This window comes from Melozone crissalis, unplaced genomic scaffold, assembly GCF_028551555.1.
Source record: "Melozone crissalis strain CALT ecotype California unplaced genomic scaffold, PUWL_Pcris_2 ptg000041l_1, whole genome shotgun sequence".
In the NCBI taxonomy this organism is placed as follows: Eukaryota; Metazoa; Chordata; class Aves; order Passeriformes; family Passerellidae; genus Melozone; species Melozone crissalis.
In genome coordinates, this window is record NW_026535819.1 from 10,854,682 (window position 1) to 10,868,981 (window position 14,300).

The 14,300-nt window shown below is 59.6% G+C and overlaps 1 protein-coding gene across 1 annotated transcript; it reads left to right on the top strand.

The window, feature by feature from the left end:
• Positions 1-5,503: 5,503 nt before the first annotated feature.
• On the top strand, positions 5,504-13,639 carry LOC128942136 (ectonucleoside triphosphate diphosphohydrolase 8-like). The gene is made up of 9 exons (XM_054284400.1): positions 5,504-5,626; positions 6,576-6,693; positions 7,144-7,294; positions 8,145-8,304; positions 9,063-9,296; positions 10,811-11,080; positions 11,647-11,757; positions 12,585-12,722; positions 13,457-13,639. Exons 1-9 carry the CDS (start codon positions 5,504-5,506, stop codon positions 13,637-13,639), a joined length of 1,488 nt encoding a protein of 495 aa, XP_054140375.1.
• The last annotated feature ends 661 nt before the right edge of the window (positions 13,640-14,300 follow it).

Consider the following 14,300-nt stretch of genomic DNA (forward strand, 5'->3'; position numbering starts at 1 on the left):
TTTGGGGACTGATGGTGCCTTTGGACACTCCCACAGCTAATTAATAAACTCAGGAAGGGGCTCATCAGCCCCAAGGAAGATCAAACAGATGATCACATCCCTCAGCCTCGCTGCACAGCACGGAGCCCTTTGCTGCTGCCCAGCCCTGCACCCAAAGCAGCACCAGCCTGGCCCTGGGGTGCTGTGTGACACAGGGGGACATCTCTCCGAGGGCACATCCCCACCTGCAAGGGGCTTTGCCAGCTTTGCTGCTGCCTTGGGGACAAACCAGTGGTCAGCGTGTGCCAGCTCTGCTCCTTCAAGGTAAGGCAGCTTCCCTGGGGTGTGGGGACAAAGGGGTGGCACAGGGGTGGCACACCATTGAGCAGTGGCACGGGCTGTGCTGCCCTGCTGGGGTGCTGGGGTGGGGGGAGCTCTGGCAGCCAGGACCACCCCGTCACCCCTCCCAGGACTCATGCTTGGTGCACAGGAGTCACCTGCTGTGCCCAGGGCCACCAAGTCCTGGAGCAAAGCTTGTTGTGGCCTTTGCCCTGGCACTCAGCAGTGTGCAGTGCTGGCACACCAGCCTGCGGCCACACAGAATTCTTTCTGGGATCACCCCCCATGGAGAAATGCTGCTGGATCCCCCTCTGACACAGCTTGAGGGGACCCTGGCACCCATTCCCTGCCCAGTGCGAGCTGAGGTGTCTGGCCTGGGCTGGAGACTCTTCAGGTCCCAGCCAGAACTCTTCCCCACCCTGGCAAAGGTGAAAATGTCACCTCTGGGTTTGTTTTCATTGCTGTGGCTGGTGGGTCCTTTCCCAAGTCCAGGGTAGTGCCCTGCTGCTCTGGCTGTGTGGGTACCCTGGGAGGGAGGTGCAGCTTCCCAGGGCTGCTGCAGATCCCAGCCCTGAGCCCCTCTGTGCCCTCTGCACAGCCAGCCCGGGTGCCAAAGCAGCATTGCTGAGGCACAGGGGCAGCACCAGCCCCAGCTGCCACCCTTGCCCTGTGTCCCAGCCCCTGCAGGGACGGGAGCAGCCCCTGGAGAGCCATCTGAGCCTGGGGAGGGTGCAGTGCAGGAGAGCAGCCAGTGCTGCTGCTGTGCCCATGCCCAGAGCACAGCCTGGCACAGCCCAGATGGGCTCCATGCACTGGGACAGGGCTCCAGCACAGCCTGGGCCTCCAGGGGGGCAAGGGAACACAGCAGGGAAGCTTCAAATGGCCCAAACTCCTCCAGTCCTGCTGCAATCAGTGGAGGGGAGGGCTGGAGCTGGTCTGTGCTGGGACAAGTCACAGCAGGACCCAGGGAAGGCCTGGCAGAGGAACAGGGGGCAAGAGCAAGTGGAGCAGCTCCCTGGGGACACGGGACAAGCTCAGAGCCACCGCCTGCACCTCCCATCCTGGGACTGGGGTGACCTCAGAGCAGAAACTGAGTTCTGGGAAATGAGACTCCCTTTTTTAACCCTGAGTCAATGTGCTTTCCTTTGAGAAGGCACCAGGAAGGTGCTGGCAGAGGAGGTGATGTCATTTCCCAAACAGCCTCCAGCCTGGCAGCGGTGGCCGGGCTGGAGCCTCACAGTCCCCACACCAGCCTGGCAACTCCCTGTGGGTGCCAGAGCCACTGCAAGGGCCACAGGCAAATAAAAACCTGTCAAAAGCAGATCAAACAGGGGTGTGTGTGTACTCTAGCCACGCTTCCCCACAGCAGATTTGTCTATAAGAAGTCAGAAGGAGACACTTGGTGCCTCTCTCTGTCAGGAGCAAACAGCACATTTCACTCTCAGCAGAGCACGGCCCTGAAGCCAAACAGGGCTGGGCTGATGTGCCCGAGGACCTGAGGGGAGCCACGTGAGAGCAGCTGCTCCTGGGGCCAGGCCCCCACGGCCCTTCCACGTCCTGCTCGGACACCACAGAGCCCTGAGCCCCCAAATTTAGCAGAGACACCCTTTGGGTGGGACTGCCTGGAGGAAACCGAGGCCTGGGTGTGGGGAGGGTCAGGGCAACGAGGGCTCCTCTGCACAGCATTTCCCTCCCAGCACTGCCCTGTTTGCCTCAGCTGGGACAAGGCAGCTGGAACTGTGTCCTTCCTCACAGATCCCTGTGGCTCACAGCCACAGCCCAGCCAGGGCAGCATCACTGGCACAGCTGCAGAGCTGCACATGGGGCCAGCATGGGCAAGGGGAAACAGCCCCTCACCAAAACCTCTGGGGCTGCTTCTTTAGTTCAAAAAGGGACAGGAAAAGTGAAGAGTTGGCCATGCTGTGTTTGGGTTTGGAGCTGGAGGTTTTGGCCAGCTCTGGGTGCACACAGCCACTGGCAGTGCCACATGAGGGGCCAGGGCTGGTTGGTGCCTCTCTGTCCCAGGTGGGGATGGGACCCCTGTGCTCAGAACAGCCCTGTGCAGCCAGCAGGGGATTTCCAGAGCAGGGACACTCATCCTCATCTCCCACTGAGTCCAAAGGCTGTGTGTTGTGTGGAGGTGGGAGTGCAGGAGTGGTGACACCCTCTGGGCTTCAGGAGCCACCCTAAAGGACACTGCCGTGGGAGTGTTGGCATGCCACGAGCCCACAGACACTGTGCTGACACGCCATCATATCACAAAATGAAAGAGTTGTGTTTATTTTGTTCTTTCAGCTAAGAGTCAACTATGTTTTTTCAAAAATAGGGTGAGACTTACAGAAAATGCACTGTGGACATTTCCCTAAGTGTCAGAGAGGGGATTTGTTGAAATGAAGTACCATGAGAAGGTTAAAAATTCACTGCAGGACAGGACAAACAAAAGAACTTATGAAAGACTTGAGAATAACCAATCCTGCAGTACCTGAGAGCCATGACCCAAGAAGTAAAGAGCAGGAGGACACTATAAATCAAATTACAAAGCCAAATAAAATCTTTGTGTGCTTCCAGTGCTCATTAGCATAGTGAAATCCCTGCCCACAGGCTGTGATCACCCCTTACTCACAATAACCCCTTCCCCACAGAGCAGGAGCAGTAAAAGAAGTGTGCAGGGTCTCTTTAAAGGAGGCAGAGACTGCAAAACCAATGGCTGCACCAGTTGTGGTTGGCTGTAGGGAAATGCTCATTTCTGTCACTTCAAATGTGCAAAAATGGGCACCTGGCATGCTGAGGGTGTGTCAGCTTTGATTCACCACCAGCACCCATCGCTGCACAGATGAGAAATAAAATCATTCTCAACTCAGAGCGTGAATCTGCCCCTTGCCCAAGGGTGGGGGATCCAGAGTGGGGGCAGTAGGGAGAGGGAGGGCCCAGAGGTGTGAGGGGCCTTGCTGTCACAGCATGGTGACACTGCCGGGGTGACACTGCCGGGGTGACATTGCCACCGTGACGTTGCCGGGGCGACACTGCCAGGGCGACACTGCCAGGGTGACCCTGCCAGGGTGACCCTGCCAGGGTGACACTGCTGGGGTGACACTGCCATGGTGTCACTGCCACAGTGACACTGCTGGGGTGACACTGCCATGGTGTCACTGCCAGGGTGACACTGCTGGGGTGACACTGCCGGGGTGACACTGCCAGGGTGTCCCTGCCATGGTGACACTGTCATGGTGACAGTGCCACGGTGACATTACCAGGGTGTCCCTGCCATGGTGTCACTGCCACGGTGACACTGCCATGGTGTCACTGCCAGGGTGACACTGCTGGGGTGACACTGCCGGGGTGACACAGCCATGGTGACCCTGCCAGGGTGACACTGCCATGGTGTCACTGCCACAGTGACACTGCTGGGGTGACACTGCCATGGTGTCACTGCCAGGGTGACACTGCTGGGGTGACACTGCCGGGGTGACACTGCCAGGGTGTCCCTGCCATGGTGACACTGTCACGGTGACAGTGCCACGGTGACATTACCAGGGTGACCCTGCCATGGTGTCACTGCCACGGTGACACTGCCACGGTGACACTGCCATGGTGACACTGCCAGGGTGACACTGCCGGGGTGTCACTGCCAGGGTGTCACAGCCATGGTGACACTGTCACGGTGACACTGCCAGGGTGTCCCTGCCATGGTGACACTGTCACGGTGACATTACCAGGGTGACCCTGCCATGGTGTCACTGCCACGGTGACACTGCCACGGTGACACTGCCATGGTGACACTGCCAGGGTGTCACAGCCATGGTGACACTGCCACGGTGACATTACCAGGGTGACCCTGCCATGGTGTCACTGCCACGGTGACGCTGCCAGGGTGTCACAGCCATGGTGACACTGCCACAGTGACACTGCCAGGGCACACAGCAGCGCCTCTGCAGCCCAGCCATGGCGCTGGGCAGGGCCAGGGCCGCAGAGCTCCCCAGCCCAGCCCTTCCCTGCCAGCCCTGCCTGTGGGGCTCAGCTGGGGCTGCTCTGGCCCTGCCTCAGCCCGGGGCTCTGATCAGGGAGCTGCAGCAGCAGGAGGCAGCTCAGCCATGGGCCCAGGACAGCACATCCCTGCTGCCCAGCCCTTCCTGAGTCCTCCCCAGGCCCTCTGCTCTCCCCGGGCTCTGCAGGGCCCCCAGGAGCAGCACAAGGCTGGGACAAACCCAGGGAAGGGGAGGCCACAGCCCCAGCTGGGCCATGAGGGAGCCTTGGCTTGTCCCAAGGCCGTGCCCAGCCCGTGCTGCTGAGAGCCCTGGCAGGGCAATCCTCCCCTCTGATGGGAGCTTCCACCTCAGTGAGGTAAAACCCACAGCGACCTCCCACTCTGCCAGCTGGCAGGGCACTGGGTGCGGCAGATATCACTCACACCTCTTACAGACCTTGTAGAGAGCTTGGAATGGGAATGTGAAGGCTGGGGAGAGCAAAGAGAAAGCAGAACCAGGGGGTGTGAGAGCCCAGAGAAGCAGAGGGACAAGGGCTAAATGCAGTGATTTGTCCTTCATTCAAATGAGGAGGAGGAGGAAGCAACTGGCTGAAGATAAAGGCAATGCCAAACTGGGCCATGAATATACACCTGCAAGACAAACAGGAGAACAGATATTCAAGAGTTTCACCTATGGCTGATGAGCCCTCAGAGAAAATAACGGGCGAGAGATTTTCCAGCAGTATCCACTTCCAGAGGACATAAAAGGCAAGTCCAAGCTGGGTTTGCTGCACTGGAGGAGCACAGAGGGACCCCCAGGGCACAGCCTGGTGAGCTGAGACAGGTGAGCTGCCCTTCCCAGCCCTGAAACTCAGCCTGCCTGCCCTGCTGCAGTGCCTCAGTGAGGGCTCTGCAGCTCCCTGTGCTCCCTTCTGCTCTGTGCAGGGCTCCTCTCACCCTCCCGGGCCCAGGAGATTGTTGTGATCCCATCATGGCTCTGCCAGGCTGTGGGGCAAGCAGCCCCTCTTTCCTGCAGCTCCCTGTATTTTATCCTCATAGTGCTTTTCCCAGGAAAAGATCTGATCATTGCCCAGGGTTCTGAGTGCACAGCCTGAGCCAGGGTCAGCTTTGGGAGCGGTCTCCTCACAGCTCTCACTGACACCATTGTTCCCAGGTCCAGCCACGCTTCTGCCTGTCTGGGTTTTCAGGAGTCTGCCCTCAATGCTGGCCAGGAAGGAATCCTTCACCAGTGCCATCATCGGGGTGCTGGTGGCACTCTCCATCATCGCCCTGGTTCTCAGCCTGGTGAGGGTTGAAGATGTGATGCTGCCTCCCACGGTCAAGGTGAGCCCAGAGCAGGTCCCTGAGCCCCTGGTGAGCCCAGAGCGGGTCCCTGAGCCCCTGGTGAGCCCAGAGCGGGTCCCTGAGCCCCTGGTGAGCCCAGAGAAGTCCCTGAGCCCCTGGTGAGCCCAGAGCGGGTCCCTGAGCCCCTGGTGAGCCCAGAGAAGTCCCTGAGCCCCTGGTGAGCCCAGTCCCCTGGGCAGGTGCTCTGAGCCAGCAGCTGCTCCGTGAGGCTGGAGGGGCAGTGGGGGCAGGACCTGCCTGGCAGTAGCAGGGTGGGTTTGGTCCCCACTTCGAGGTGCAGGCAGAAGAAAGTCAGAGGGGAAGGCTCCTCTGGAGCTCATCCCCACTGTGCTGTGCCAGGTCTGGAGATTACCTTGGGGCAGTGCTCCCTGTGCTCTGCCAGGGCACCTCGGGGTGCCCCTTGCTCCTGCCAGCTGCCCCCAGTCCATCCCTACCCTCACACCATGGCACAACCATCCTGTCTCCCCCTGCCGTGCCCTGGGCACAGCATCCCACCCTGCTGGGAGGGCTGGCAGGGCTTTGGCTGGGGGGAAAGGCTTTGTGGGCAGGGGGCTGAGTGCCTCTGGAGAGGCCCTGCCCAGGCTGGGCACTGCCGTGGGCTCGCAGGGAGCACCAGAGATGGGAGAGCTGCTGGCCCCAAGGTGGGGCCAGTGCAGACACAAAAGGTATGTGAGCATGAAAGAAAATAAAACAGCATGAGGAAACAACAGGAAATGTTTGTGTGGGTTGGCATTGCAGCACAGACCTGAGGAGAGGGAATGACAGTCCCTTGGTCACTGTGGGGGGCTGAGGCCACGGCACAGCTCTGTGCCTCAGACAGGGGTTTGGGGGAATCTTCCGGCCCCACTGCCCTGGCAGGGCCACAGTGGGGCCAGGGCCAGGCTGCTGCTGCTCCCCCAGCCTGATTGTGTGCGGATTTCCCTTGCAGTATGGGATGGTGTTTGATGCAGGCTCATCCCACACCTCTCTGTTCCTGTACCAGTGGGATTCGGACAAGGAGAACGACACTGGAGTGGTCAGCCAGACCCTGTCCTGTGATGTGCAGGGTCAGTATCCCCCTGCCATGGCTCTGTCCTGTCCTGTTCCATGGTGGCAGGGGTGGCCTGGCCGGACAGCCCTGTCTCTGGGCTGGCACTGGGGCACAGGGGAGCTCTGGCTGTGGCTGGGGGTCCCTGGGCTCTCAGCACCCTGTGGTGCCCCTGCACTGGGGGGGCTGGATGTTGATGGTGCATCAGTTTTTGCTTCTCCACCTTGGAGTGCTCCCAGCTGCTGTCCTGGCTGGAGAAGGTGTCACCCAGAGTGACACTGCTGAAGGCAAGGGAGACACAGGAGAGGAATGGACGTGTGAGTCAGTCAGGTCTCAGGGGACCAGGTGGCCCTGGAAAAGCACCTTTGTTGCTAAGAGGTGACAGCCCTCATTGCCCTGTGCCCTCCTGTTCCCACAACCCTTACCCAAGCCATTCCCATCAGCCTGTCCCATCCTGACTCTTTTTCAGGGCAAGGCATATCAAGCTATGCCAACAATCCCCCTGAAGCTGGCAATTCCCTAAGGGAGTGCTTGGATAAAGCCCTGCAGGTTATTCCTGCTGAGAAGCAGAGGGATGTCCCAGCTTACCTTGGAGCAACTGCTGGCATGAGGCTGCTGAGGTACTGCTGGGGACAGGGGTGGCAGCAGTGACAGAGCTGCAAACAGCCAGGACAGGGAGGAGAGGCAGCTTGGTGGGGACACAGGGAGGGCTGAACTGTCCTGAGCAATGTCTGTTGGGACACCCCAGGATGTCTCAGTTCTAAGCAAGAGATGTTTTTCACTGCTTTGTTTGCTCTTCATCATTCCTTAATAACAAGGAGGTTGGGGTGCCAGCTGATGTGCCACCTGCCCAGGTGGATGGGTGCTGGTGGGGCAGAGGTAGGAGGCAACAAAGTGCTGCAGGTGCTGTCCTCACCTTTCACCAGCCCATATTAGCTCTCTTCAAATGGCAGCCCTCATTTCATGGCCCTTGGTTTTATGGCTGCAGATTATTTCTGTGCCCTGGGTCATAGCCTGAAGGTTGCTCACTTCAGAGAGCAAGAACAGCCCTGAGACATCTTCCCCCCTGGGAGGGCTGAACCCAGCCTGAAACCTTCCTGAGAACCCCAGAGGTCAACAACCAGCCTGGGCACAGCCAGGGGGTAATGCTCAAACCCAGCTCTGGCAGCACAACCCCTCCAGCCTCAGCAGCCAGGCAGGGAAGGGTGACTGGGATGGCTCTGGGTGACTGGGATCAGGCTGCACTGCAGGGGAGGCGTTGCTCTTGCTCCTACATTGGCAATGCCAAGCTGAGGCAGCTGGGATTCACCTCGGATGAGCAGCTCAGACAAGCCATGTGGCAGGAAACCCTTTCAGACAGATTGCTTGCTGCAAAACCTGTGGGGATGGGGAACTGGGAGAGAACCAGACCTTGTTTGTGTTTCCTCTGTTGTAGCTGGGTATGTGTCCTGTCCTTTGCACCCCTCCTAGGGAACAGAACAGCTCAGCAGCAGAGCAGGTCCTGGCTGAGGTTGCTAAAACCATGCAGGGGTACCCCGTGGCTTTCAGAGGGGCTCGGATCCTCACAGGAGAGGAGGAGGGGGCCTATGGCTGGATCACCATCAACTACCTGCTGGACTCCTTCACCAAGGTGGGAGAAGGGTGCAACACCCACTCCTTTGCTTGTAGAGCTTTCTGATTTTCCTCAAGCTTTCTAAGTGCAGGAGAGGTCAGGGTTGGCAGCTTTTGGGAATGAGCCAAGGGAAGGAGACACATCCTCTGGCTGGCCCACAGCGAGTGAGGAGGGAGGACTCGGGAATGAGGGTGTCTGCTGAGAGCTCAGGGCAATCTCCACAGCGAGTGGACAGAGGGTCTCTCGGGGACTGGGAGGTGAGTGCAGCACAGCTGGGCTCTGTGTCCCTGCCTGGGAAGCTCCATCCCCCTGCAGTGCTGGGAGACTCCAGCTGAAGGCAGCTCACACCAAAGCTCTGTCCCAGCCCTGCCACAGCTCAGTGCTGGGCTCCTCTGGGGGCTGTTGGAGGATTCTTGGATAGAAATCCTTCCTCCTGCCCCAGAGCTCTGCAGCCTCCTTGGCAAGGGCAAGTCCCCGAGCCTGTTGCCACCAGCCCTTTGGCCTGGGGGTGGTGACTCAGAGCCAGGTGAGCCCACAGGTGAGGTCAGCAGCTACTGACCACCTGAGAGTGAGGGTCAGCTCCTGCTGACCCCCTGAGAGTTCCATCTCTGCCGTGGCTCTGATCACTATCCCAGCTGCCTGGGCAGGGAGGGTAGGAGGGCTCACATGCAGAGGCCATTGAATTTAATAACAAAAGCCTGTTGTCTTCAATGGGATGAGAATTCTGCTCAGGGCATTCTGTGCCACTCCTGTTCCTCCCCTGGTCTCATTGGCAGTACTCTCCGAAAGCACACACCTGGCTTCGTCCGGAGGCAGCCGACATTTTTGGGGCGCTGGATCTTGGAGGAGCATCCACCCAAATCACCTTCGTGCCTGAAGGTTCAGCCCTGAGCCAGAATGAAGGCTCTGAGCTGACCCTGTATGGGTACAGGTACAGGATCTATGCTCACAGCTACCTGTGCTACGGGCAGGACGAGATGCTGAAGCGGCTGGCCCAGGAATTGATTGTGGTGAGTGGCTGCTGAGCCCTGCAGTGTCACAATGCCAAGCACACACCTGTTAATGCACAAAGTAAGGACAGGCAGGGCTCTTCTGGAGAGGCATCAGCAAGGACTGAGAGCAAGGACAGACTCCCTGGAGCGTGGCAGGGCAGATGTGGAGAGGAGCATGGGTATAATGGAGTCCCAGGCTGGTTTGGGTTGGAAGGGACTTTAAAGATCATCTTGTTCTGCCCCCTGCCATGGGCAGGGACACCTTCCACTACCCCCAGCTGCTCCAAGCCCCATCCAGCCTGGCCTTGGACACTGCCAGGGATGGGGGAAATGTCACAAGGGGCAGTTTGGGATCTTCTGGCTTCACATGGGGTGTGCAGAAGTACAGGACCAGGCTCTTCTCAGAGGTGCAAAGTGCAGGGTAAGAGGCAAGGGGCACAAGCTGGAACATCAGAGTTTCCAACCAGACAAAGGGGAAAAGGTTTCCCCAACAGGAATGATCAGATACTGGAATAAGACCCAGAAATGCTGTAGAGTCGTTGTCGTGGAGATCCTCAGAACTTGATGGTCGAGGCTCTGAGCAGCCTGCTCTAGTTGGTCAGGCCTTAACAAGAGGGAGATCACAGGCAGCCTCCAGCTCCCCTGAACCTCAGCTACTCTGTGACCTCACAGCCTGAGAAATGTGAGCTGAAGATGTTTCTCAGACCATTTTTTGGAAGGTCAGAGGTGAAGAGCATCTTTAAGGAGCTGCACCTCACCAGCAGAGCAGCCTTGGTGAGCCAGGAGGGTTTGCCCTTGCTGTATGGCCAGGAAAGTCCCATATGGTGACCCTGGATAGAGTTGGAGCTAGAACCAGAGCCAGAGCTGGTTTTAGAGGTTTTAGCTGGTTTTAGTTTTAGCCTCTCTAAAGCTAGAGAGGGGTTTACATGTCCCCAAAGAGGACCTTGTGGCCAAGGCAGAGACATGCTGGGTCCTTGAAACTGGTCTGCCTCTGTGGGAGAGGGAATGTGATAAAGCAGAGTGAGAATTAGTGCTGGGCTCGTGCTGGGACAGCCAGCAAGGCCAGGACTGAGGGACAGGAGGAATTGGGAATGCAGTGCCTGGGCTTTGGGGAGGTGCTGGCTGTGTGCACACACAGCCAGGAGGCTCCAGAGCATTGTTATCTTATTGTATTCATATTTCTAGAGCCCCATACTGTCACAGTCATATTTCTAAAGCCCTGTACCTTTTCAGTGATATTTCTGGGAGGGCAGTTCTTCACAGCACAGACTTCTTCTGCTTGCTACTGCTTCTCAGTCAGGACTCCCTCCAGGCTCTCCCTGACTGGCCAACATACCCCCTTTTATCCCAGTTATCTTCACCAGCCGCAGCTGCAGCCCAATTAAGGACATCGCAGCTGCCGCCCATCAAGAACACCCGGGGCTAATCCGGGCAAGGCCTATATACAGATATTCAAATACAACACAGATATTTTACTACTATTTTACTCCTACTATACCGGCGGAGCTGCAGCTGCTTTTTGCTGTCCTCAGGAGTCGTTCCCCAGCACCCGGGTCCTGCACCCCTGCTACCCCAGGGGCTACGAGGAGCCGGTGTCGCTGTCGTGGCTCCGCGTCAGCCCCTGCACGGGCAGCGACCCGCGCCTGGCCCCGGGGGACAGCGCGGTCACCCTGGAGGGCAGCGGCAATGCCAGCGCCTGCCGGGCAGCGCTCAGGAGCCTCCTCAACCTCCCGGCGTGCGGCCACAGCCAGGACTGCGCCTTGGACGGTGTCCCCCGGCCCCCGCTCCGGGGACGCTTCATCGTAAGGCAAACCCGTCCCCCCTGCTCGGAAAGGCTCCCCCGGGCTGGGCTGTCCCCAATGCCCCGGCACTGTCACCTCCCTGCGGGACAGGGCGAGAGGCTCCCCAGGCACCGCTGGGCACTCTGGGCATTCATTGCTGCTGGGCGCTTTGCCAGCCACACCTCCAATGGGACCGTGCTGGGAATCATCGGATCCCAGACTGGTTTGGGTTGGAAGGGATGTTCAATCTCATCCTGAGCCCCCCCCGCCATGGGCAGGGACAGCTCCCACTGTCCCAGGGTGCTCTGAGCCCTGTCCAACCGGGCCTTGGGCACTGCCAGGGATTTGTTAATGAAACAGGGCTTGTCAGTAGGAGTTGAGACAGCAGCTTCAGGCACGGCTCTGGCTGTGCTGCTGTCACCAGCAGGCACCAACCCCCAGCCCAGCACCTGCAGGGACAGGGACAGCAATGCTGGGCTGGAACAAACCCCGTGAAGGAAAACCTCACCTCCTGCTTCGGGCAGCTGCTGGGGGTGCCCCATGCAGCTCACCAGGGTTTCTGTCTCCGTTTGTCCCTTGCCTTACAGGCCTTCTCTGCCTTCTACTACAACTTCAAGTTCCTGAACCTGACAGAGGGGCAGCCGCTGGCCGCGGTCAGAGAGGCCATCGAGGGGCTCTGCAGCCGGAGCTGGCAGGATGTATGCTGCTCCTCAGCATGGAGCCACAGTGGGACACGCAGAAACAAAGGGCTCCTGGGTTGGGGGGGGGGGCAGTGGGGACCCCTCCAGGGCAAGGCACACTGGTTCTGAGCTGTGTCCTACGCAGCAGAGCCACCCTGAGCTCTTTGTGGAGCTGGAACTGTCCTGCATCCACTCCTTGCTCATTCACCCTTGGGAAGAGGGCAGCCAGGGCAGGCAAGGGCAGCAAGCAGCTGGGCTTGGAGGTGGGGATGGGGATGGAGGTGGGGATGGGGATGCCACAGAGGATGGTGAGAGCAAAGCCAGCTGGTGGCACCATGCCAGAGACAAGTCAAATCTTGGAATCATAGAATTCCAGACTGGTTTGGTTGGGAAGGCTCATCTTGTTCCACATCCCTGATGTGGGCAGGGACACCTTGCACTAGACCAGGCTGCTCTAAGCCCATCCAATCTGGCCTTGAGCACTTGCAGGGATGGAGCGGCCACAGCTCTGGGCAGTACATGGGGGGGGATAAGCACAGAAATGTGCCAGCACCACCATGGGGCAGGGAGCAGGAGCCCCTTGCATGAAGAGGCTGAGATGGAGAATGTGGGGCAGGAGGAGCTACAGTAAGCTACAATATGTGCCTGTTTCTGTTTGGAGTGTAAATCCTCCCCAAAGGAGCTGCTCTGCATAGAGAGGTCCAAAATCACTGCCCAGCCCAGGAGTCTCTACCTGGATGCTCGTGACTGTGGAGCCACTGCATGCAGCACATTTCAGGGCTTTGTCTCTGCACAGAAAGTGCCTGTCAATAACTCCCCTTCACCCCAAACATTCCCCACCCCAGCTCTCTTCCAGCTACCCCACAGAGAACCCCAAGTGGCTGCCCAGGTACTGTGCCAACGCCAACTACATCCTCACCCTCCTGCTCGACGCCTACAAGTTCAACGAGAGCAGCTGGAGCAACATCTGCTTCCAGATGAAGGTGGGCACTGCTCCCAGTCCCTGAGGGGGAGCAGAGGTGGTCCTGGGGGAGAACCAGCTCCACATTGGGGTGCTGGGGAGAACCAGCCCCACATTGGGGTGCTGGGGAGAACCAGCCCATGTTGGGATGCTGGGGAGAGCCAGACTGTGTGTGGGGATGCTGGGGAGAGCTAGCTCCCACATTGGGCTGCTAAGGGGGAGCCAGCCCTTGTGCTGGGGTCCTGGGAGGGAGCCAGCCCTTGTTTTGGGGTGCTGTGGAGGAGCCAGCCCCTGTGTGGGGGTGCTGGGGAGAACCAGCCCCACGCTGGGGTGTGCTGGGGAGCAGTGGTGCAGAGAGCCCTGCCTGCCCCCCATGGCACTGCTGTGGACTGAGCAGGATGGGTGGGTGGCCCTGGGCCAGCAGGGGCTCCCCTGCAGGGCTGACCCTCTCCCCTCTCTCAGGGCAGGGCTGACCCCGTCCCCTCTCTCTGGGCAGGGCTGACCCCGTCCCCTCTCTCAGGGCAGGGCTGACCCTGTCCCCTCTCTCAGGGCAGGGCTGACCCTGTCCCCTCTCTATGGGCAGGGCTGACCCCGTCCCCTCTCTCTGGGCAGGGCTGACCCTGTCCCCTCTCTCTGGGCAGGGCTGACCCTGTCCCCTCTCTATGGGCAGGGCTGACCCTCTCCCCTCTCTCAGGGCAGGGCTGACCCTGTCCCCTCTCTATGGGCAGGCCTGACCCCATCCCCTCTCTCTGGCAGGCCGGGGGTGCTGACGTGGGCTGGACGCTGGGGTACATGCTGAACCTCACCAACATGGTCCCGGCCGAGGCTCCAGCCAGGCTGAAGGGCCACAGCTCGTCTCTGTGGGCTGCAGCCATCGCCTTCATCATCCTCACCCTCATCCTGGGGCTCGCTGCCCTGCTCCTGCAGCTGTGGGTGTAGAGCCTGGCCGTGTTTGGGAGCCCAGCAGGGACAGGCTGGGGCTGCAGGGCCGTGCTGGAGTCCCCCTGCTCCTGCCTGCATCACTGGAGCCAGGACTGGGTCTGTGCTGTGAGCAGAGCCACCTCCACAGCTCCAGAGAACTGGGGGCTGCTTCTCCGTGGGCCTGGCCCCCAACATGCAGACAGGCACTCTGAGGTTTCCAGAGGAGCTCCACTCCCATGGAGGCACAATGGGATCAGCCTGCAGAAGCCTCAGCCGAGCCTGCGTGCCTGCTGTCAGTGCTCTGTGTGTTACAGACATGGCTCCATCCCACCAGCTGGCCCTGGGGCTGTGGACTGGCTGTGGGACAGTGCCCTGGTGCCAGCCTGGTGGGGCATGGGGCAGCACCTGGGGACAGGGTGCTCCATGCAGTGCCAGCTCTGAGCGTGGCCACCAAGAGCCAGCGGGTCCCTGCCGGCTCTGCCAGCCTGAGGATGCTCTGTGGGACCCCAGCTGGCCCTGGGCAGGGTCTGTGCCTGGGGCTTTCTTGGAGAAAGAACACTGAGCACCCACAGTCAGAAGTGTGGTCCATGCCCCTCCAGAGTCCATCTCATCATCTCATCACCGTGCTGTGGCATGTCATGTCATCATCACATCTCACCACCCATCACATCCTCTCCCT